At 41.9% G+C, this 22348-nt stretch overlaps 2 protein-coding genes across 2 annotated transcripts in view; one reads left to right on the top strand and one right to left on the bottom strand.

The window, feature by feature from the left end:
- Positions 1–22348, bottom strand: part of Men (NADP-dependent malic enzyme) — a 124993-nt gene that overhangs the window by 39440 nt on the left and 63205 nt on the right. The gene's annotated exons all lie outside the window — the stretch shown is intronic.
- Positions 1–22348, top strand: part of Cad89d (cadherin 89D) — a 66528-nt gene that overhangs the window by 8077 nt on the left and 36103 nt on the right. Inside the window, exon 2 of the mRNA XM_076902868.1 lies at positions 22030–22183. Within this exon, the coding sequence (XP_076758983.1) occupies positions 22090–22183 (94 nt within the window). The 5' untranslated portion in view covers positions 22030–22089. The remainder of the gene's footprint in view (positions 1–22029; positions 22184–22348) is intronic.

Here is a 22348-nt window from a genome sequence, read left to right as displayed (position 1 = left end):
TGTCAATCAACCATAGAAAATAATTTTCGATTCGTTTAGCATTATACATGGGTCTATGAAATAGTTATCGAAATAGTCATACAATTTTATTGCAAATAACATAAAAATAACAGTAGTGTTCGCAGTACGAAGAAACTGAAGCTGACGATTGGTTTAATCGCCAAGAAATTTTCATTAAATTCTTCTAATGATCAGACAAAAAATTATTATTATACACAGTAGTACAATACTTCGTTCTAGAAACAATGTATGAAAGGATTGAGGTATGTGGCATTAAAAAACTGCGCGCGTATGTTTCTATACCATTTAGAAAAGTTAGGTGGAATTTAAGTACGATGAAACTGAAGCTGACGATTGGTTTAATCGCAAAGAAATTTTCATTAAATTCTTCTAATGATCAGACAAAAATTATTACACACAGTAGACATCCTCGTTCCAGAAACGATGTATGAAAGGGTTGAGGTATGTAGCATTAAAAAACTGCGCGCGTATATTTCTATACCATACAGAAAAGTTAGGTGGAATTTAAGTAATAAAAACGGTGAACATTTTTTTGCCACGTTCAACTATTGTGGTGAGCGCTCCGAGGGTTAATTCGATTTCTCGACGATTCGATCGACGCAACGGCCTCGAGAATCCGCGACGGGAAGCCTGAGAAAACACGATAAGCGATCGAATCGATTGCAAAGTTTCCGTCTGAACGCCGGTAGTAATGTTGCAACGGAGGTGTCGGTGAGCCAGCGCGTAAATCGTTTCGGAAAATTGCCACGTTGCACTGTGTTCTTTTATGAGTTTCAACGAGAACTCGGTTAAAACCGCGGTAAATATGTTCCGCTGCGAAGAAATATCGCGCGTATGTTCGAAGCTTTATGATCGCCGGTCTGTTGCTATTGCGTTATGATTATTGATGGAATCTGTCCATAATTAGAACGTTAATTCACCATAGATGTTGGGAAAATCGTATTTGCACAATTGGTCGGCAACGAACGATCATATGAATTTCTCAAACCTTTTCTAATTTTTATAATCAAGTATTCTATTTATAATAAACTACTTCGCTCTAGATTACCTCAACTTTAGTCAGTTATGCTTTCAAGGAACGTACAGAACAGTATACAAAATAGTCATCCACTTTTGCTACAATTACTCTTTTATACATATAAGATTCCACAAGTACAAATCTCACAAGAAACACTTAAAAAAAAAAAAGTAAAATATTAATCTACACCTTCCAATTTCTTCTGATCCCATAATAATAATTTCCAAAAAAAAGCCTCCATATTTTTATCGAACCGTACACGTCAAAACCAGAGTCGAAATCCGCTGAGAAATGCGCGTCGGAGCGCGTAATAATTCTATTCTCCCAGCTGCTTCCTGCTTTTCAATATTCATCCTACGACTCGTCGAAGACGCTCGACCCGATAGATCCATTTTGTACGTCGCTCCACCACGGCTGGCGAAACAATGATTATCGGACCGATGATCCGCTGAGCGCTCGAGCGCGTTTCTCGGCGGACAACTGGAGGATCGTCGCTCGAGCGTGGCAGATTTTGCGCAACGCTCGACCGATCGTTCGCGAGCCGCTCGATCCCGCGACGGGTTCGACATCCGTTCCACAGCCGATTCCGGGGGCGGATATTCTTCTGGACGCGCTCGTCCTGGATGCGACGGGAACGTGAGACGAATGCGATCCCGCGTAATTTATGATTTATCGCGGCGGGGGTGGCGATGGATGGCGCGGACAGGTTTACGAGGCGGAATAAAAGCCCGGAGGGGTTGACGCTGGGACAGGACAAGTAGTAATTACGCTTCGGTCGCATCGATCGGTTTTATACTCGCTCGTCTTTTCGTGCCCCACAAATTGGGTAATACGAGTTTCAATCAGTGTGGATGGTGCGTTGGTGGTGCATCTGGGGGTGTCAAATCGAAATCTGAGGAATTTTGTTCTACTTAGGTAACATGAGTTGTTTGTGGGAGTTTTGGTGGGGTTTAATTTCAGAAATTAATATATGTACGAGGGGGTTCAGATATTTAAAGTTAGATCGAAGGGCGATAGTTTATTTGTTAATTGACTGTGGGCGTAAATTGTTATTTTGGTAGTATACTGAACGATGTATTTATAGATGTCTGAAGGTTTTCGATATCTTCTAGCGGTCGAGAAGATCCCGGTTTTCTATTTTTTCATTGACGAATAGATGGTTTTTATGATAGAAACTTGAAGTCGGCGATGTGGAACTACGGTCGCCTTTACGCAGACAATTTATAGACACTTTCAGACGACATCCGAGCTATTCGAAGCTTGCTTACATTCTTCAAAGTAATGGCCACAGTTCCGCCATTGAAGGAAAATATGAAAGAAAGAAATCGCAGGAATTCCGTACACTTCGTATTTCTGCGACCGAAGAGGGCATGTTCTGTACTTGTACCAACAAAGGAGTACGTAAATATTCTCCTATATACTTTTAACATTTTGGACGATTATAAAGAGAGTGTCTTCAGGTTTCAACATATTTAAGAGTAGATCTCTTATGCGCAGATTTGAAAAAATTAATAACTAGAATTTCAATCCTTTTATAATTAATTTTAACAGTAACATTTAATTTGAATTATATTAAGGAACGTTCCTTCTAAAATTATTTATTGGCCATGCCAAATTATAAAAGGTAAATTAGTCACCCGTAGCAATGCGTACGCGTCTATACCCGTTGAATTCCAAAATGTCCACAAACTGATCGTAACAAAGTTGCCAAGAGGATAGCCATTGGTTCGCGTTTCAGCTCGTAAAATCAATTTCCCGATTCAAAGTGTACGTAGTCGCTCGCGCAACAAATTTCTCCGGTCAAAGTATCGCGGAGCATCGCTGAACGGATCGCTGTTATTGTTTCCGTCCGATTTACGGTGAATTTCCAATTCGTGGCGACCTGTCGCGGTCGATACCACCCGGGCGAGAGCGACGGAGCGCGGAAAGTAAGTACAGCGAACCGCTTTTCGGACGATAAGCGCTCGACGCCGGCCGTGTCCGAGTGGAAAAGTGAAAAACCGGCTCGAATTACCGCGCCCTGGCGGCCCTTCGTTCCTCTCACCCCTTCGAATTCAAAGCGCGCCGTGGCTCTCGTCGGGAAAAAGCGCAGATGGCCGACTTCGTCGAGCGTGCAGCCGGCTCGCGGCCTCCGGGAAATCGTCGTGGACGAAAGTGCTTTGCCCTCGCTGTTTCTTTCGCTTTGCCGCGGTTGCTTCTGCCACGCGTGGCAACTGGATGTCGTTCAACAGCGAACGGAGTGACGCGACCGTGCGGTTTACGGTTCTAGCTACGAAAGTCGAGGAAGAGCTTCGTCCCTTTTTTCTTTCGCGATAGATTTTTCTGCACGTCGTTCAAAAGGTCCTCGTTTATGAAGATTGAAAGGAACACCAAGATGAATTTAGTAGATAGAAAAATGTAGGAATAACATCGTCTTTCATATATATTTTTCAAGGACTTGTTTTAATAAGTAACACAGTTTCGAGGTATACTCTAATAACTTTCATATTATTATACAATTTGCATTTGAGTCCCATAGATTTTGATAAAAACCATGAAGATCTTTACTGCTGAGATCCAATATACGCAAAATAGACTCTCACTAATCCGTCCCCCCTAAAAACTAAATTTCTTGAAACAACTCCGTTTCCTTGACCCATAAATAAGGCGGTCCTTCGACTTAGGCTCGTAAATAAAAAGCGCCCGCTTCCCGATTATGCTCCCTCGTCGTCTTCTTATACTTTAATCCGGCATTATCCAACGTTCATCCCCAGTTTCAGCCGCTCACCCCACCCAGCGAATTTGAACTTAAGCGGCGAACTGGACGGGAACTCTCGCGCGGCGCGTCGTACTTCTTCGTAATTATGAATTTACTTCCACCGTCCCGGCGGTTGTTTCTTGCTTTCCAAGCTACGTGACCGTATCTAAGTGGACGTTGCACGTATTACAACGTCGCCTGGCGCGGAACGAGGGGTACGAGCTGTGCATCGCGAGCCGTTCGGTGCAGCTCCGTCGAGGCGGCGGTCGCGAAGAAGGGCAAGGTCGCGCGAACGGAAACGGACGTGTCCACGCTGGCGAACGGTAATTCGAAGCGATGGACAGATCGAAACTTTGGGCGAAAAAAACCCGACCTTGCACCGCGAAATGAACGACCCACGCGAATTTACGTCGACCGGAAACGATGCGATCGTTGCGCTAATAATGCATTTCTGCACCATTGCGAATTGCGTCCAAATAATAGTTGAGTGATTACAAGCGTTGTAAATTTCCCTCGTGGTCAGTTTTTTGGCTTGTCGAGCAGTGGTGGTCTTTGAAATTGTGTTCTATCCGAGAAGTATATAAAGATGTGAATTAATTAGTCCTCGAATAATCTTATTAATGCAAATGTAATTTTACTTTCTGCTTCTACCGCTTGCTGCACTAGTTCGTCCTGGATTTCTAAGACGGCAGACTGACCAAATATTTGTAACACAATCCAAAGTACGACCATTAACGCGACGCCATTTAGAGACCGCTTCATTCCTTCTTAATTCCTCGACGAAAGCTGTTGCAAACTCGGGCCGCTATAACAGCAATCCACCGGCGAGAATTTCAGATGGAACGTGTCTTTTACGACCCAACATCCGCAGGCTTCACCATCGATGAACACGTCCCTCGAAAGCCACAAATTTACGTGTTTCCTTATCTCTTTATAACCGCTCGTCATCTGAAGCTTATCTCGTCGAGCAGGTTCAGTAGCCTATGCCACCATAAAAAAGCTCGATATAATTAAAACTCTATTCTCCACATTTGCATCGAATAAAAGAAGGGGTTTCAAAGGGGTGAGATATAGTCAATGGCATAAATTCACGGTGAAAGCTTGTTTGTGCATAGATCGTAACGCTATCAACGTTTTTCCGGTGTTTCCAACACGTGACTCGCGATTAACGCAACTCGCTGCGACCTTAATAAACGCGAACTCTTTGCTGGCGGCCGCGAGAACGAAAGTTAGGATACGCGCACGCGACATGGAGCGGAAGTTTCGCTGTAACCGATGTTATTACGCGTTCCTTCGCAATCTGAAACTTATCGGTTAACCGTAGCGGGTGCACCACGAACGATCGCATGGTTTATTAACCGGTTGTACAGTTAGGTGCCATTAAGGCTTCGTGGTCCGTGTGTTTGGTATAATGGAGTGAGGAACGCGTTTATTTGGGATGGTTTATAACACGAGGCGTAATGACGCCATGTCTAATTTGGAGATTTGTCTTAAAGATGCTTCTGCAGAAAGTGGTTTTCAGATGATTCAAAGATATGTATTGAACTGTGACTTTTCCTTGTTATATTTCAATTTTAAAATCGCTCGATAGTTGAAATATGTGGTGAGAACAAGCTGACAAAGTGGACGCGATAGTGTACGGCGATTTGTATAGCTGAGCGTAAGTAGATTCAGCTGGCCGCGTGGTCTCACCGAGCGATTGGCCTGAAGGAGAGTTGTCACTCATGATCAGACGCCGTGGCGTCTGTCGCCTGTAGCCGACTCTATTTGCAACTGATTAACTTGTCTTACGTCGTTATTTGTCGGTCTACTTTAGTTAGAATTTTAATGCATTGACAAATTTTTAAAACGAAATTTTAAGAGATAAGTTTGCAGAATGTGGTAGCATTTTTTTTTTAAGTCTTTCAAGGATTGACTTGGGGGGTTAAATTTACGAAATAGAAATATTTTTAGTATTTTCTTCGGCCAAAATGTCAGGAGGAATTTTCAGGAAGTTACGATATGTACAATTTACATAAATGCTTTCATACATGTGTAAATTCCGTCGTATAAACTTTTATCGCTCACCGTGGACAGAAAAACATGGCAATAGGTGGAAGATAAAAATTAAGTTGCGTGGGATACAAGGGGAGGAATGGTTATAGGATAGAAGCAAGCTTTTAACGTTGTCCATAGATTACAACATTTGAGAATTGTACGCGTTTCGTCGCGAGTTGTCGCAATTTCCTATAAATTGCTAACCAGAGTACGAGGCGCAACTTCGTGCGTTCAATAATTTCAAGTGGAACACATATTTGGTTTAGAAACACTGGATTAATTGATCACAAACATGATATTACTATGCTAGTGTGTGTCTGTGCCAAGCTATTTGGATTTTGGGACGTTGAGTAATCCGTATGAAGAGCAGAGCCGCGTGCCAAGCGATTTGCATAAGAAGTTCGAAGCCAATGATTCGTCAAAGGCGCTGGGAAATTAAGATCAATTTTTCAGTCACCGTGGCAATATTGTTTCCGTCAAATTTCCCGGGAGTTCCCGTGTATAACTCATAATTTCGTATATAAATGGAAATTCTTTCCGCTTCGAAATTCTGAGAATAAAAGATCCAATTAATTTTACTTCCATCAGAAAAATGATAGTAACAAATAAAAGATTACAATCACCCCTTCAATTTTTAAATTACAGTCTTCCGTACTCTCCGATATAGTTTCACATTGCAACGAACCGCAAGGATCGATCCCTCAACTGTCTGAAACTTTCGCAATCGTTGGAAAAGGAAAATCGAATTAACATGTTCCATCAATATCTCGTGCGAGGCGACTTTCAACGATTACAAAGTCAATCGTCGCGCTGAAACGCGATACGTGTACCCTACATGCATAAAACCGGAGAGAAAAACTAAGAAAGCGAAAAAGTGCTTCATAAGTATTCCCGCGGCGAGGTTCCCATGGAAAGTGTGCAGAAATCGATGAAATCCACTCGTGGCTTTTCCCTTTTCATCCGCGATCCAGTTGATACCGTGCCACCGCGTCCCTCGATGCTTTATACCCTCCAACCCCCTGCCCATTCTCCGGATTCGCCGGCACGTTCGGTTTTATCGACAAACAGTCCGACTGGAACTTGTCTAAATTCGTTCGCCGAATCAATTCGTCCTTCTGGCGTCGGTAGGTTGTTCGGTGCGCCACGGGAAGAGCCATCGGATCGATGGCTGCCGATTAGCGACGCATCCGAAGGAAACGAATTAATTCGGTTCTTGGGATTAGCGATTAATCTCCCCAGGGGATTGCCTGCCAGAATGCAAATTAAGAAACGTCCTAGTCGTCCTCTCTGTCCTTCGTTTCCGGAACCCCTTCCGCGTGGATTTCGTGGATAGTTCGAGGGAGGCATCCTGCATGGCGAGATGTATAATCGCGCGAGTAAAGTACTCGAATGGTAGTAGGCATCGATACACTTCTAATATCGTTTCGAACTAATGGTATATATAGTGTGTTTTTAGCAGAGCATTTTAAGAGGACGGTAAACGTTCAAACAGAATGGGATTGTTTTGGGGGTAAGTGAGTCATGAGATATTGGTTGGTTATTTATTCTGATCGGGAGTAGCCATTTGTAGGTGTGTTTGGACCGTAACGTGATCGTTGTTGATCTTCTAATTAAGATCAGTTTCCTTCGTCTTGCTGTTCTGTTTCTTGTATTTGTTTCATTTTTTCTAGTATTTCGTTACGGATATTCTTTTTATCAGGATAGAGTCCTTGAACTTTGTGGCATCCTTGCTTGGTATCCTTGTATGTTTGGAGTCCCAGATATTATTTTACAAATTGCGAATTAGATTTGATGTATGAAATTTAGATGAGTTTGAACTTAGTTAGAGTTAGAAAATTAGATTTGTTGGAATTTTGACTAGGTATAATAACTGTGATATATGATGGCGATTATGTGTTTTCACAAGGTATAACGTGTAAGCTGAAAAAAATTAACGCGATGTCATCAAAATAATAATTTAAGAATTATTATTTCGCAAAAATACAAATCTCCAAATAGAATTTCTCTCGTCTAATTTTTCGTCTTATTTTGGCTTCAAAAACTACCCCTTCGTTTCGAATCACAGATATCAGGTCGAACACCTTGAAAGTGACTCACGTGTTCACGATACACTCTGTTGGGTTAACCGAATAATTTGCGCGGCTATTAGTCCCGATCTGGACGAAAATAGTGGCAATTCCCGCGGCAGACACGGTCAGAATCGAAAAAGATCTCTCGAACGTGAGAGTAAACACACTTCGCGCGTGTCGAATGCAAAATCGTCGTCGGCCGTGCATGCTCGCCCCGTCGAGGACGCGCTGAGAATTTAATGGACCCGGTAAAAGTGACGGCAAAATGGGAAGCTATCTCGGACACAGGGTGGACTAGATAAAAATAATTACCGCGTCTGTGATAGCCGTTGGCCATGTATAAAAATGTTGGTCCATCGCTCGAGACATTCTTGACCGTTTTAAAAGCATTTTCACTTGCAATTCAGAAAGTTTACTGAATACAGATCATGAATGTGTACGCGTAAATAATCAGATTAATTAAACACACAGAGAATTAATCGCGGAAGAGTGGGGCGAATAATTTAATTAATTGATTTTCGAATTAATTTTAACTTTGTGATTTACAAGACTTCGCATTTTTTTTGTCCAATCGGTATGATAAAAATTATGAAGACTTGCATGCATCTTTGAATTTTTATACTCTTTTACGATAGATAATATGCATATACATATGTGAAAAAACAAAAAATATGAAGTAAAAACCTGGCATAGTGGAAATGTGGGATATGATGAACTATTTGGAAGTAATTAATCCTTTTGGTGTCAAATTTTTTCACATACTCAGCTGAAGAAAACATCCCGTGCACGTGCGGATATAGCACGAGTATGCGCTAATATAATATAGGTTTTTGATTTTTTAAGTTCAGACAATTTTGAGCCAGATAAAATGCGTTTGAAACTATGAAAAGCATTTTATTGTATCCGATACGTGATGTGCGTGTGTAGGGTCAGTTGAGCCTTTATTAAATTTTTTGCCTGGACCCTGTCAGTTTCATCTGCGTAGAAACATCTGTTCATTTTTTCTTTGCGTGTATCGACATTTTTTTCCCTTGTCAAACACAACACGATAGCTCCTACGTTTTCTTTTTTTTTTATATCGATGTCGGTGAAATTTAAATATTTGTAACAATTACGGTCACATTTCTATACGTTGAAAGTGACCGTACAATAGAAGAGACTGGTTATTTTATGGCAGTGGAAAGGTCGGAGGAAAGTAGAATTTCTTTCGCAACTGCACGACAAAAGAAATATCAATAGAAGTGCTTTAAGAAAACAAGAAAAAGCCTGTTGTATTCATATGTTCACACAATTATATCAAACAATTTTATAATGTAACAAACGACACGATCTACTTTCGTCACAATGAAGAAGAATATCGAAATTCATATAATCGAAACGTGAGTACTTAAATTCAAGATCACTGCACAAAATCGTTAAATTCTTCTCTTCACGTTAATTAAAACAGTTACCAGTTATTAACACACATTGATTGTTAAATTTGATAGAAATCAGCCTGACTTAAGAGAATTATTCAAAATGGTTGCTTCAGTAACTTCCACTGTTTTTATATTACAATCTCTTGTTAATTTCCAAAAACATTTATCAAGCTTATCAAAAGTTGCCAAGAAAAACTGAAAAGATTGTTTAAACTTTCTCGCATGAAGAATTCGTTTGCCTAATTGTCATGGGCGATACGCGATCTAATAAAGTGACGAGCCAAGTTCTAGTACGCGGTACTTTCGGTGCTCTTCGGTCGAAAGTGAAAATTCTTGATCGAAAGCGCAGATAAAAGACATCGTCGCCCAGTCCCGTGTTGGCCACGGTGCAACTTTCCGCTTCCGAAACTGTCTTCGAGGTGGTTTCGCGCGGTCGTTAAAGTCTGAAACGTTCGCGCGAGCACGGGCGAGACTCATTTTTATTACTATTCCTCTCATGAAACACTACGCCCATTGTGCGTTCGTCGAGGGGTTCGGGGATATTAATCTGATAGGCTGGTCGAGGGGATATGCACTCTGAATTTCTCTTTCACCGACCCTGCTCGGATACTGTAATCTCTTTGTTCGTGGAATGGTATTGTCGAGGTTCCTCGTACGGATTGGATTGTACCGTGAATTTTTCAAGGAACCTTACCGTTTCTGGGGGATCCAGAAAAATTCTTAAATCTTATGTTAAGTAAGATATACTAACCCTGGAATTAAAGACGATATATGGGCGCAGAAAGGGGTGGAAATTACTTCTTTTTTGAAGGAGCAACCATTCGAGCAAGTACACAGATCTTAACGAGTATACTATTAACATTCCAGTATTACGAGACGATTCTTTTAAGAATTTTAAGTAAAACAAGTCATAATAGTATCTACTAAAAATGCACAAAATCAGAACAAAATGAAGACACGTAAAATATGAACAAAACTTTTCTTCTTATATTACAAATAATCGACACCCTTAACTAGTCTGAAATTTTTCAGATATTCGCGATCACAAGTATAGAAAAGAATCCTACAATCATTGTGGAAGTCTCCCAGCATTTCCACCCGTAAATCCGCTGCGTCCCAAAGAGAAACAGCTACGTCCTCGGCAGAACCGAAGCCACGTCTCCAGCAAAGTCTCCCGATCTTTTTACATTCCTCGCGCCGCCGAGGCGTCCCCGTGAAACTAGGCAAATTAGGGCAGAGTTTCACCGAAAGGAGAATGATGCACGTACATAGGCTAACAGTGGCAGGGAAATCAGCGTGGAACGCCGGTGAACACGTACGCGGCTCAGTTCCCTCTCCTTTATCGACTTCTTTCCCGTCGTTCATTGTGCCGTCGCGGCCCGGATCGACGTCGTCGCCGTCGTCGTCGTCGTCGTCGTCGTCGTCGTCGTCGGATACCTCGTATTAAAACCCGAAACAGAGAGAGAGAGAGAGAGAGACGCGTCGTCGGCGGTCGCATTGTTCGACGCGAGGAACCGTAACGACGATGCAAAAGACTCTTGACCTCCTTCCTGCCCGCGGCAGCGTCGCACTTCACGCTTTATGTTTCCGCGTAATAATCGGCAGACGACGAAAGGACAGATATACCCCTAACGAGTTCCTGTGCATTTTCCCGTGGCGTAACGCGAGCAGGATGGCCGCACGCGCGCGCGCGCGCGCGCCCATCGCCACCCCGGAATCACTTCGAGGTGAACCCCTTTGATACCGCGGAGATGTTACAGCGCGACGCGGTGACAATGGGGATTTTAATTTCGAAACGGGCCCAGAGAAGGACGGGAGCCCGCGGAGGGTGGCGAACGACGTTCGATTGTTCTTCTTCAACCTGCGGAATGTCGCCGCCGCGGCGGATTTCCGCCAGGCTGCTTTTCTATTGCAAAGCCTCTCGAATGATGTTGTTTGCCGTTTGGAGTTGATTAAAATGATACGCGCGCAGTTCTGGATGGTGAACGGTAAATATAGTAGGCGTCGAATGTATTTTTCTGCTGGATGTTTTTAAGGGTGGGTGCAGAAATAAATTGTCAGAGGAGAATAACATTTTTCTAGTTGGGATGCTGTTTTTGGAGACAATGGAATTTGGGTATTTATCGATATAAAATGGTGGATATTTGGAAATTACTGTATTTTAGAGGAAATGTGATTCGTTCAGTCGTTAATTATAATGAAGTTCCATAACATAGAACTCTCTTCGGTAAATCTCTCTCGGACTATCCTGCTTGTTCTTCGTAAAAAGATGGCTTAGGAGCTAAAGCTTACGCGCTACTGGTGTGCAATAAATCACGGGGGGTTCCCTGATTAACTAGTTGAATGAAGTGAACGCTAAAAACTGTGGCGTATACAGCTCGCTTGATCTATTAATGCTTTTTCTCAGTGTCTTAATTTTCCTTCTAACTTTTTCTTCCCCATTCCGCTCTCTTTTCTTCGTCACGCCGCGTTTCTGGTGCGCCATTTTTCTTTCCTTCCTTCCGAGTTTCTTCTCATAGATCCATTAATATTCGTACACGCATAATTACGTTCCCAAATTGCATAAGAAACGTTAGACCGGAAACGTGCTTTCGATGAAGTAACGCATGGTTGATTTTAGCGAAAATGGCGTCAATGTAGCCTATTCCCTTGTCGCCTGTTAATCTTCGTCTATTCGTAGGAAACGTCTGCGGAGTATGTCAGGTATATCGTGTGTTTCATGCCTACATAGATGGGATATAAGACATCGCGACAAGACGATGTTGCATTCCGTTAATTTGCTTGTTACATGAACGAGGATTCGAACGAGCCTTGAACTAAATTGTTTTTACCCGACATGTTGGATCACCTATGCTAATTAATTGAGGTCCTCGCGGGTTTCTTGAATAATTTACGGCCGATGAACGAACCTTGAATTCAAATCAACGTGGGTTTTGAGTTGTTCTAACGCGATTTTTACTCACAAATACCTTATTTCTTCAGATTAATAATTTTTTAAAGCTAGGTATAAATGTGATAAAAATTTTGGTGACTGCATAATTTCAATTTATCCTATGGTTATTGCTGCAGACAACTTGTTTGTTGCACTAGTAATATTTCTTCTATTTTAGTACGCTAATTAGAAGCATAATTTAAGAGTTGTAACTATGTATAATTATATTTAAATTCACATTTGTTACACCATATAAATTCCTGTTTCACATGCGATACTTGAAAGTGTCAGACAAACGATAAGAACATTTCCATACTGGTTTCGGGATATTTCTGATTATGTATGTACCAACTCATTTCCATATTTTTGAAGTTACATAATACATATTTGAATTCTATTTTATTCGCAAGTTTGGCAATTTTTAACAATTAACGTTTTACACCTTCAGTTTCAATAAATTATTTATCAAGCAAAATTCCATTGACTTGAACAATTGTTGTGCATATAAAATAAGTTTAGTACCGGCTAAGAACGAGCAAACAAATTCTATTTTTCTTTGACATCTGATAATAAAAAATTCATATACCGACAGAAGACTTTCCTTGTTTCAACACAATCGATCGACAGCGACATTTACCGATCGCAATTAAGAGACGCAAGACAGTTAAAGTTGAGCGTAAAGTTTAAGCTGAAGTGATCGGAGTCGGTTCAATTTGCTCTTTGCTCGTGCAGGATCAAACATTCCGGTGGCACGCTCCTTTACTCGATGTTACAACAATTTATTTCACCTTTCGACACGGTACAATCAGAGAAAGTTCGCGGAGCGGTTTTAGAACAAACTTTTAGAAAGTACTTAAAGAAGACACTTCTGAAACTTCACCTTTTACGGGCGACCAGCAGGTAATTCTCGGTAGCGCTCTTTTACCTGTCCTGAACTGCGACAAATTTAGATCCGCTGACAAATCGCAGGTAATTCGTGACATATTACAAAATATTGTACGATATTGTTGCACGAGAGTTCATTCGTACGTCCTCGCAACTAAAACTATCGTAATTCGAACGGTACCTTTAATTGTTCCTATAAAATCAATAACACATGTGGCCCAAGACATTTCCACGGTATTATACCACTATTTCATTGCGCCAGGATGGAGAAAACCGAACGGTGCCACGAAATCGATCCATTCTACTTCTGAAATCTATAAATTGAACTGTTAGAGGATGAAATAATGACTTGGAAGATTGATCGACTTTACGGATAAAGGGGATGCTCGAAATATGCTTTTAAGTAATCGAAACGCGAGGGGGCTGCGCGGATAAAGCACTATTATCACTTGTCGGATGAATGTTCCAGTGAAATATATCTGTGTTTGTATTTGTCCCATAATGTAACCCGATAAATCAAAATGGTGGCCGCGCGAAGGAGACGTGTTTGCTTCCTGAAAACGCCCAATAAATTTAAAATATAGAGTCGTCCCCGCGTGCACCGTACACGGTGGAGATGGATGAGTTTGGGATTGTGATTTATTCCAGGATTTATGGAACGCGTTAAAGATCCTCAATCCATGAATGGACCATTAGAGGGGACGAGCATTTTTTTACTGACCACTGTTGAAGTATTCGATACATTTATTCAAAGTAGGAACGTGAGAATAAAAAATGTGATAGTTAATAAATTATTGCCTAACAGGCGATAATTTTATATAAACAGTAAAATAGAAAATTATTCCAGCGATTTTAGAGCTATCGTCTTCGAATTATTCGAGAGATTTTCAATGGATAGCGCTCAGCTAAAAGTTTTTTTTTATATTTCTAATGGAAGAATAATTAAACACTCTCGGTCGGATAGCAGATCTCCGACAAAGGAATCTCTTTGAAATCAACGCGAAAAGATCGCGGATCGTAAAATTAGCCGGGTAATCGTTCTAAGAAATCGATTTCATGCATCCGTGGCATTGCTCAACGTTAATCAGCGCTCAGCTGATTAATCTAATCGGACGGCGTCGTTTTTCTTCGATTCTATCAAACGCTTTTAGCGTTCCGCGAGTCGTTTTTACGCCCACCGTGGAAACACACATTTTCTCTTTAAACGTGCCTCTTCTAACAGTCCCACTGTGGACGTTTCGACCCGCCCTGCCATAAAAACGATCCACTTATTTGCACGATACTGCCAGCGGTACGTTCACTTTTCCGCGCTCAATTTTTACCTCGCATTCAGATCACCTTGGAAGGTTCTTGCTTGCCAATCAATCAATGCCTTGATTTCGATCGCAGGTATTGTCTAGCCGTGCATTCCACAGGCTTGACACTACTCGTGGAGCAGTGTTCATTGATCGTCGATACCATTTCCCTTTTTTATACTAATGAATATCACACGTTGGATAAACGTGGTTTAATACTATACGTGTGACAGGAAAGAACGCGGGGAAGTGATGTATTGGACGTTCGATCATCCTTGGAAAATTTGTCAGAAATCAGAATGAAAATCAGGGATAACAATAATCATTGAAGGTGTGAATTTTGGAGAGGGTGAACTACGATGAGAGTTCATTTTGTTCTTTAATATGTTCGATAGCTTAAAATGGCAAATATGTATTTTAAATAAATTAAATTATCACTTTTCACAAAGTACCAAGAATTTTCTTACTCTCTTCAAAGTAAAAATATTTCTTCTTGGTGGATATTTTCAAAAATCAATTTTAGAAACACTACGAAGAATAGTTCCAGGAAAATATATAAATTTTAAATATATATAACTTTGCTCGTTTCTATCCAATATTCTAATTAATATCGACTACGGATATAAATTTAAATCTGAAATTACCAGGCTGTGTAAATTGTTGTCGATGCATCCTGAGAGTTTTAATAACGTTAACTACGATATTGGCTGGATGTCAAAATACTATTCTAAAAAGACGCGCTAGGAACTTGGGATAATAGCAACCGTAAGGACCTTGGCCCTGAAACTTTCAGAAATCTTATTGGGTGCATACGATGGCACTGTGAACTTAAAATTTCTCGCACGTACTGACTGCGGACCAGTATGCGTGCTTTTGCGACATTTGTACGAAATTTTTCATTCCTGCCACAAAAGGTCTCCATTCAATTGGATATCTCTACTTTCAACGAATAGACTCTAGAAGAATTGCTGATTCGAAATTTGGTATGCGTATGGAAGAGTTCAAAATTACGTTAAAAACTCTTTAGTAAAAATAAGAAAGAAACTATAACAATATAGAACGATTTAAATAGAAAGACCTGGAAAATGGTCCCAGTCTTTTGCTCTGCACAGTAGATACGACATAGTGAGATAGTGATCTATACCGGAAGTGCAAGTGTTATTACCATAACGTTTATGCAAAATTTCCACGATAGTAACAGCCCCAATTTGTCCATTAGGAATCATTAAAAATTGCAAATTGGAGAAAGATACACGAAAGAAAGGCGCAGGAAGACCGTTTTATGAGATGCAGTCCGATTGTTATCGTGATTAGGTGCAATTGAACGCATTATACAAAACGCACCATTCGTTTCCCGTAGCACTCCTTTCGAACGTAAATGAAAGGAGTCAAACGGTGTTACCATTTCACGTAATGTACTTCATCTTTTTGCACAGAAGTGCATGGTAATTGCATAGTAGAGAAAGATAACCAACAAGGAACTGGATCTTACCATAACTTCCGCCTTTTGCTTAAATACATACGAACGAAGATATTTTCCTTTACAACTATATTGTTATTAGAAAGGGTTGCTACGTTTACCTGAATCAATACAATAATTACCTTTAGCAAGACTGAAAATATCAACACTCGAAATACCTATCAGACGATATTTAATCGTATCGAAAGTCATTCGAAATTAATTCTTTGTGGCTAACTAGAAACGTTTAAACCAGATGCCACCAAATTTTTCAATCCCCTACACTCCTGTTCAACCCAATCCCATACAATCCAAAGCTCAACCCCCTCCCGGACGTTTCCAACATCCATCACCAAGCTGTTCACCTTCTCTCACTTCGTCCTTATTACAACTCTCCGCGTTCGATCATAAATCATCGAATCAACGACGTACGATTCATCTTTGACGAACAAACAAACAACCACGAGAGCAGCCACTTGTTCGTAATCACGGTGGTCAGCGGCCGTCGAAAGCGAAAGGACGAGCCTGTCCAGCGCGCGATAGGGGGGTGAACGGTGGATATACGATGGCGGGTCGAACGCGCGCGAGCCATTTGCCGGTTCCTTGCCCAGGACGTCGACGAAGCCGGGTAAAGCGAGTCGAGAGACAGCCGTACCGATCAGTCGCGTTTCGTCGAAAGTTCCCGCCGTGGGGCCCCGTTTCCGTTCCGTGGGGACCACCGTGGACCGAAAGTGGTGGACGTGGTGGCCGTCGTACGACCGCTGCCAATGCCAGTCACCAGTGAAACGTGAAACGCGAGACTGGGCGAAAGTTTCGCCTGGCCGGTGGACGAGCACCGAGGAGGGAGGCAAAGCCGATTTGTCGCGAATTCGTGCGGATTCTTTATTAGAGCTAGGCCGGACCATCTCGCCGGTTCATTCGGATGTCGAGTGTCGCGCGGTGTCCTTGCTGTTACCTTGTGTTCGCTTCGTTCCTTGCACCTCGAGTTCCATTGACTGTGGAAGAGGAAGCGGAGTAGTTGGGATAGGACGAAGGTTTGTAGAGCAATTGCGCTTGTAGTGTTTGGTATGGACGCTGGTTACGGTACTCAGGTCTAGGGGGGTAAATTGGAGGATGAGAATCGGAACAATTTAGATTTCTTTTTGGATTACACGGTTTTAGGTGCCAATGTCGAGTGTACTTATGTTATAATACGAAATTCTTTTTTTATTATGTTGGATATTATTTTTTTGTTGAACAAGTGTAGATATGTTAGGTTTGTGCGAGTACATAAGAGGCGAAAGACACATTTGGCGATTTGTATGTTGGGTACTCAGGTCTAGGGGGGTAAATTAGAGGATGAGAATCGGGACAATTTAGATTTCTTTTGCGGTTACACGGTTTTAGGTTCCAATGTCGAGTGTACTTATGTTATAATACGAAATTGTTTTTTAATTATGTTGGATATTATTTTTTTGTCGAATAAGTGTAGATGCGTTAGGTTTGTGCGAGTACATAAGAGGCGAAAGACACATTTGGCGGTTTATATGTTGAATTGTATAGCTACTTGAATGGGACTTGCAGTGAGTTACTATGTCTCGTGGTTTACTGTACTGCTGGATAGTATTGCGAGGGATGGGTGGTGGATGCTAAGTTTGGCAGGGTGTTCTATGGTTGCAACAAAAGCTATCGCCGCTTGTCTGCAATCTGGGGAATACAAAACAAGTTGTTTTATTTGAAATAAAGTTAGTAGTTTAAAGTGAATAACAGAAAAATTCTCTACGTGTTTAGTTAGAATGCATTCTGAGAATCATTAGCTTTCCATATTTCTATCCAATCATTCGAGTTGCGAATAAGACTATTTGCTTGACAACTTAAGACTTATTTTGTATGTTTCGAATAATGGTATATTTAATCAAACTTTACAGTTCGAATAAAAATTGGATAACTCAGCGATGGTAGTACCTGATGTAACGAAACTTAAGGTTACATGCTTGTGACATTTAAAAGTTTTGAAAATGTCAGACGTGATTGCAGAGATTTTTAATCGAAGAAGCATCATTTGTCAGTTTTAATCTGAAGATTTAATTATGAATTTGGCTATGATTTCTTGGTGACCACGTGCTGGGTACGAATGGCATCTACGATAAAAAGTTGAAGTAACGCAAATTTTATGAATGCAAGAGTACCAGTAACATTACTCAAACTCAAGAAAATTAATATTTTGGCAGGATAAGTGATTATTAAGTTACTTATTAAGAAACAATTACCAGTTGCAATATTTTCATCGGATTTCATCAAATTATTCACGCACATAGACGTAACTCATTCATCATCGGTTTCTTAATATCGCCGCGAACGTGGTTCTCTTAAATTCGCGAGTTTTTACATAAACACTTGCATTAGACTTGCCACAGTCCTAACGCCTCTACGTCCCCATCCTTTCCCAACCCACCGTTCTCTCTCTTTCCTAATTGCACGCAATTTCCTTCGCCACGGGCTAAACATTACTTAAGATCCGATTCAAGGCCCCGCGGAGAAAAACTTGAACCTTTCTTGCGCCCGTTCCACGGCCTTCCAACAAACGTCCACTACATTACGGTTTCGAGTCGTGATCCCAACCTCAACGAGCCCAACCCAACCGCGGTCTTTTTCTCAGCGTAACTCCTGCACACCTGGACGCGGTCCTGTTCGCACCGATAACGTTCAAGGTGCCCACCAAGACCGTTCACTGGCGTAACGCAGGACACGTAATCGAGCGAAAGTTGAACAGCACGGACGCGAGCCGCGCGTGGACCGGAAGTGTCGTTACACCGCTCGCGGGCCTCTTATTAAACGGCTCTTTCGCGCCGCGTTAATGGTTTTGACGAGATCCTCGAGGCAGTGGCGGTAAGTTGCGTCGCTGGATGGCATAGGTCATTCTCGTGACCAGGCTCGCGGTTGGTGTGCCACGAAAGTTTGCACCTGACCAAGATTAATCGTTTCCGGGGTCCAAAGCAGAGGGGTATCTCGAGTCGTTTGATCGTTGCTCGGGTGAGAACGGATGGGTCGGTTCTCTCGAGGAATCGTCTAGGTTTCATTGTTCCGGGTGAAAAGGACGCTACTGGCCTTGAGATCGGACGAATCGTGGGTCCTTTTTGCGATGACGAACCGACTGTTTGTCTTTTGGGCCGTGTGGCGTTGATAGGGTGTTTATAGGGTTGACCGGAGAATTGACTCGACTTTTTTTGTGGATGTATAGGTTTTGGACGAGATATACTCCGTGGCTTAATGTTTTAAACACTGAGTAATTCATAGAGTGAAGAATTGACTGATCTTGATGAAGAAACAAGTTAACAATCTGAAATAAAGTTTGCGTAGATAAATCATTATTTTTGTAGAAAATGATTTCAAAAATGTGCGAGACTGACCAATGAATCCTACGAAACTTTCAATTTATGTTCTTCGAAAGCAAGACTTTATTGGAAAAAATTGTATTCTGAACTTTCCACTTATCTTCAACGAACAAGAAACTATCCGGCCTGACACGGTTTCTTCTGTAGAAAATACCTGCGATCGGGAAGGGTAGATCGCATCCGACTGCGTAGACGCCTACGTTTTCCCCACAGCTAGAACGCGTCCTCCTATGAGAAAGCGATGTCCTTGCACTTGGAACGGCTGGGAATTCATACGGCTTTCATTCGTCCGCTACTTTAAAGTAGGTTCGCTGTTTCACTCGAGTCCAAGTTGATTCTACCGCTTCCGTTCCTCTCGCTGCCGTGGCGTTTCGCTCTTCCGTGGGTTCTCCTAGATCTGCGTTGCATCAAGGTCAAGCTGCGTGATCCACGCGTCGTTCTACCGGGTAAGGCATGCGCCTGACTTTATGGGTGTATCGTTTCTCGAGTACGAGAACACGTTATGTCGATTTTGCGAGTGAAATCTTGCGGAATTTCGATTTCACGGTGTCCATTCGCGCGGAGTGATTTAGGGAGATGGTTGCAATTTGTCTAGACATACTTCTCGAAACGAAAAGTAGCCTGTTGCGATGGAGAAACTGTGGTCGACTGCAGTGGGTGTCCTCGTGTCGATAATACAACTGTGAATCGAAGATTGTTTCAAACGTTTATAATATCCTTTCTTTGGTAGTTAAGAATGTAGGGCCACTTGTGTAGAGCATAAAGAACGGCAAACAAGTATAAAAGATATATTAGATTTGACGGCGACGTGACTTCCGAAGAATTTTTCAGCAGGAGAGATTTTATCTCGATTCCTTTTATCGTGGAAGGAAGTTGTTAAGTACACGGCAATAATTCGCTTAATGATTTACAGATTGCCAACCTATACGAGCGATACACGCTGTAATTACAGTAGCGTATCCCGACATTAAAGTAGTTTAATTGTTACGGTTACTTATTGCATCAAGTTATACAGGATCCATTCGTTCGTATATGAAATCGTTATGGCTGCTGTGTAACTTCCTGTGACTCTAAACAATAGATTACGACGCTGACAGGCGTATATTAAAATTGTATATTTTATAAAATAGTGTTTTATTTAAAAAAATTGCACTTTGAATAATTAATTTTGTAATTGAGATTCGCGTAATTCAAAGAGATATGTACAAGTAGGAGGTTCTAATAATAACAGAAGTACCAGAAGCGGAACGTGGGCGGAAATGCAACGTGAATGCACCCGACAGGTTGCACACGTTTGTTCCTGTTTAACTTGCGGCGACAATTGCGTAGGAGGAATGTTAAGAACTCGGCGACAAATTATCACGAAAATCTGTGCCGGCGTTTTTGCACGCTACGATTTCACTTTCGACGATGTTAGTGACCGTAACTCGAACAAATTGGCATTACGCGAATCGAGGCTGTCAATCAACTCGACATACTCGAGAGGATCTCGGGATGGATCGAGGGCTTCGCTGGCGGCCGCTACCGCGTCGTAAAAGAAATCTGATTTCCTTTTTTTCGTCGTTTCTTTTTTTAAAGACACTGTCGTCCGCCAATTTAATTTCTCTATTTCAATTAACACTTCGAGGAGGCTTTCCTTTGCTGCCCTGCTATTTTATTCAAGCGGAACGCGACTTTACGTAGAACGTAATTATGCAAACACGTATCAAATTTAAAAACGAAACGAGCAAAGTGTGTTAGGCTGATTCTTTCGAATCTTCACTGTGAGACAACTAAATGCGATCAGACAAATGTTCATTTTTTTTTTATTGAAAATTCTTTACTTTGTAAAATATTAATTTATCAAAGTGTCCGCAGCTTCTCCGTTCTCGATTTCATTCTCACTCTTCCCGTTGGTTTTTCTCGGGTGTCTCGCGTTTCACAACGCGGCCTGCCCAATTTACACAATTTCACCGCGGGAACAATTACACACGATCCGGCCCGCGCGAATGTATTACGCTCCGTGCTTTCTCTTTAACTTGAACTTAATTGCACGGCAAACGGCGTCACACACCTCTAACCAGGGTTACATCCTTTTTCAGCCGTTTCATAGTATCGTGACCTATGATGGCTGTAAATGAAAAAAAAAGAAAACGAGCGTCGAAAGTTTTTATGTCGTCCGATGGAACTATCCCACCGAAATTGACTAGCAAAAAGTAATTCTACACTCTCGAATGCTATATATTCACCTTGTACCTTCCGGAATCTGAGAACCCAAACCAGACGTGCATTCTTTAATTTGATATGTAAACTATGCTCGAATGTTAATTTAAAAACGTTTAATCGTCCTTCGGACTTAATTAAGAATAGTAAAAAGTTCAGAAGTCGTCGATGCAAATGTCAATGTTAGTTATGCAAGGAATTCGTTCGTACTGAAAATTGGAATATGGTGAACCTATGTAAATAATACTGACTCAACGAAAATCTGATTCTCGAACTCCTCCTGCGCGCACTCGTTACACTGCGCGTCTGACCGTACACGACGCGGTAAAAGCGAACGATACTTCCCCTCTGGGGCGATCGCGGGCCTTAATTGCTCCATAGAACGCCTTATTCCCCCGGTTGGAACGAAAGACGCGGCGAACCAGCCGCTGCTCGTGCTTCCACGCGAGCCACCATGACCGCGCGCGTCGAGTGCCCTCCGCGTCTACCGCAGGCTGCATCTTCAGCGCGATCGGCGAAGATGCAACCTGACGATGCCCATCAGGCTGTGTCAGCTGACGATTCATCGTGAATAATTTACAGACATGTGCGAGGATAAGCCGTGACCGACGACGAAGACGACGAAGAAGAGGACCAGACACGATGACGCGATCGAGGGAGACGCTGGCATCGGTACTCCGCTGCCTTCTGCTGGCGACGTTCTTGGCGCTGATCGCACGTCCTGATCTTACGACAGGTATGCTTGGCGAATATTTGTGACCGCGTGGAATTTTTGTGGCGAGTGGGAATTTTTTTTTTTCGTGGGTTGGAGTGAAGGGTTATTCGCACGAAGGCGACCACAGTGCTCATTTTGTAAGCAAGAGCTGTTTTAAGGGATATTCAGAGTTAGTTTTGTTTTCGA

Source organism: Xylocopa sonorina, chromosome 10 (genome assembly GCF_050948175.1).
Source record: "Xylocopa sonorina isolate GNS202 chromosome 10, iyXylSono1_principal, whole genome shotgun sequence".
Lineage (NCBI taxonomy): Eukaryota > Metazoa > Arthropoda > Insecta > Hymenoptera > Apidae > Xylocopa > Xylocopa sonorina.
The sequence above is the reverse complement of the archived record's forward strand: the minus strand, read 5'-3'. Positions and strand labels throughout refer to the sequence as shown.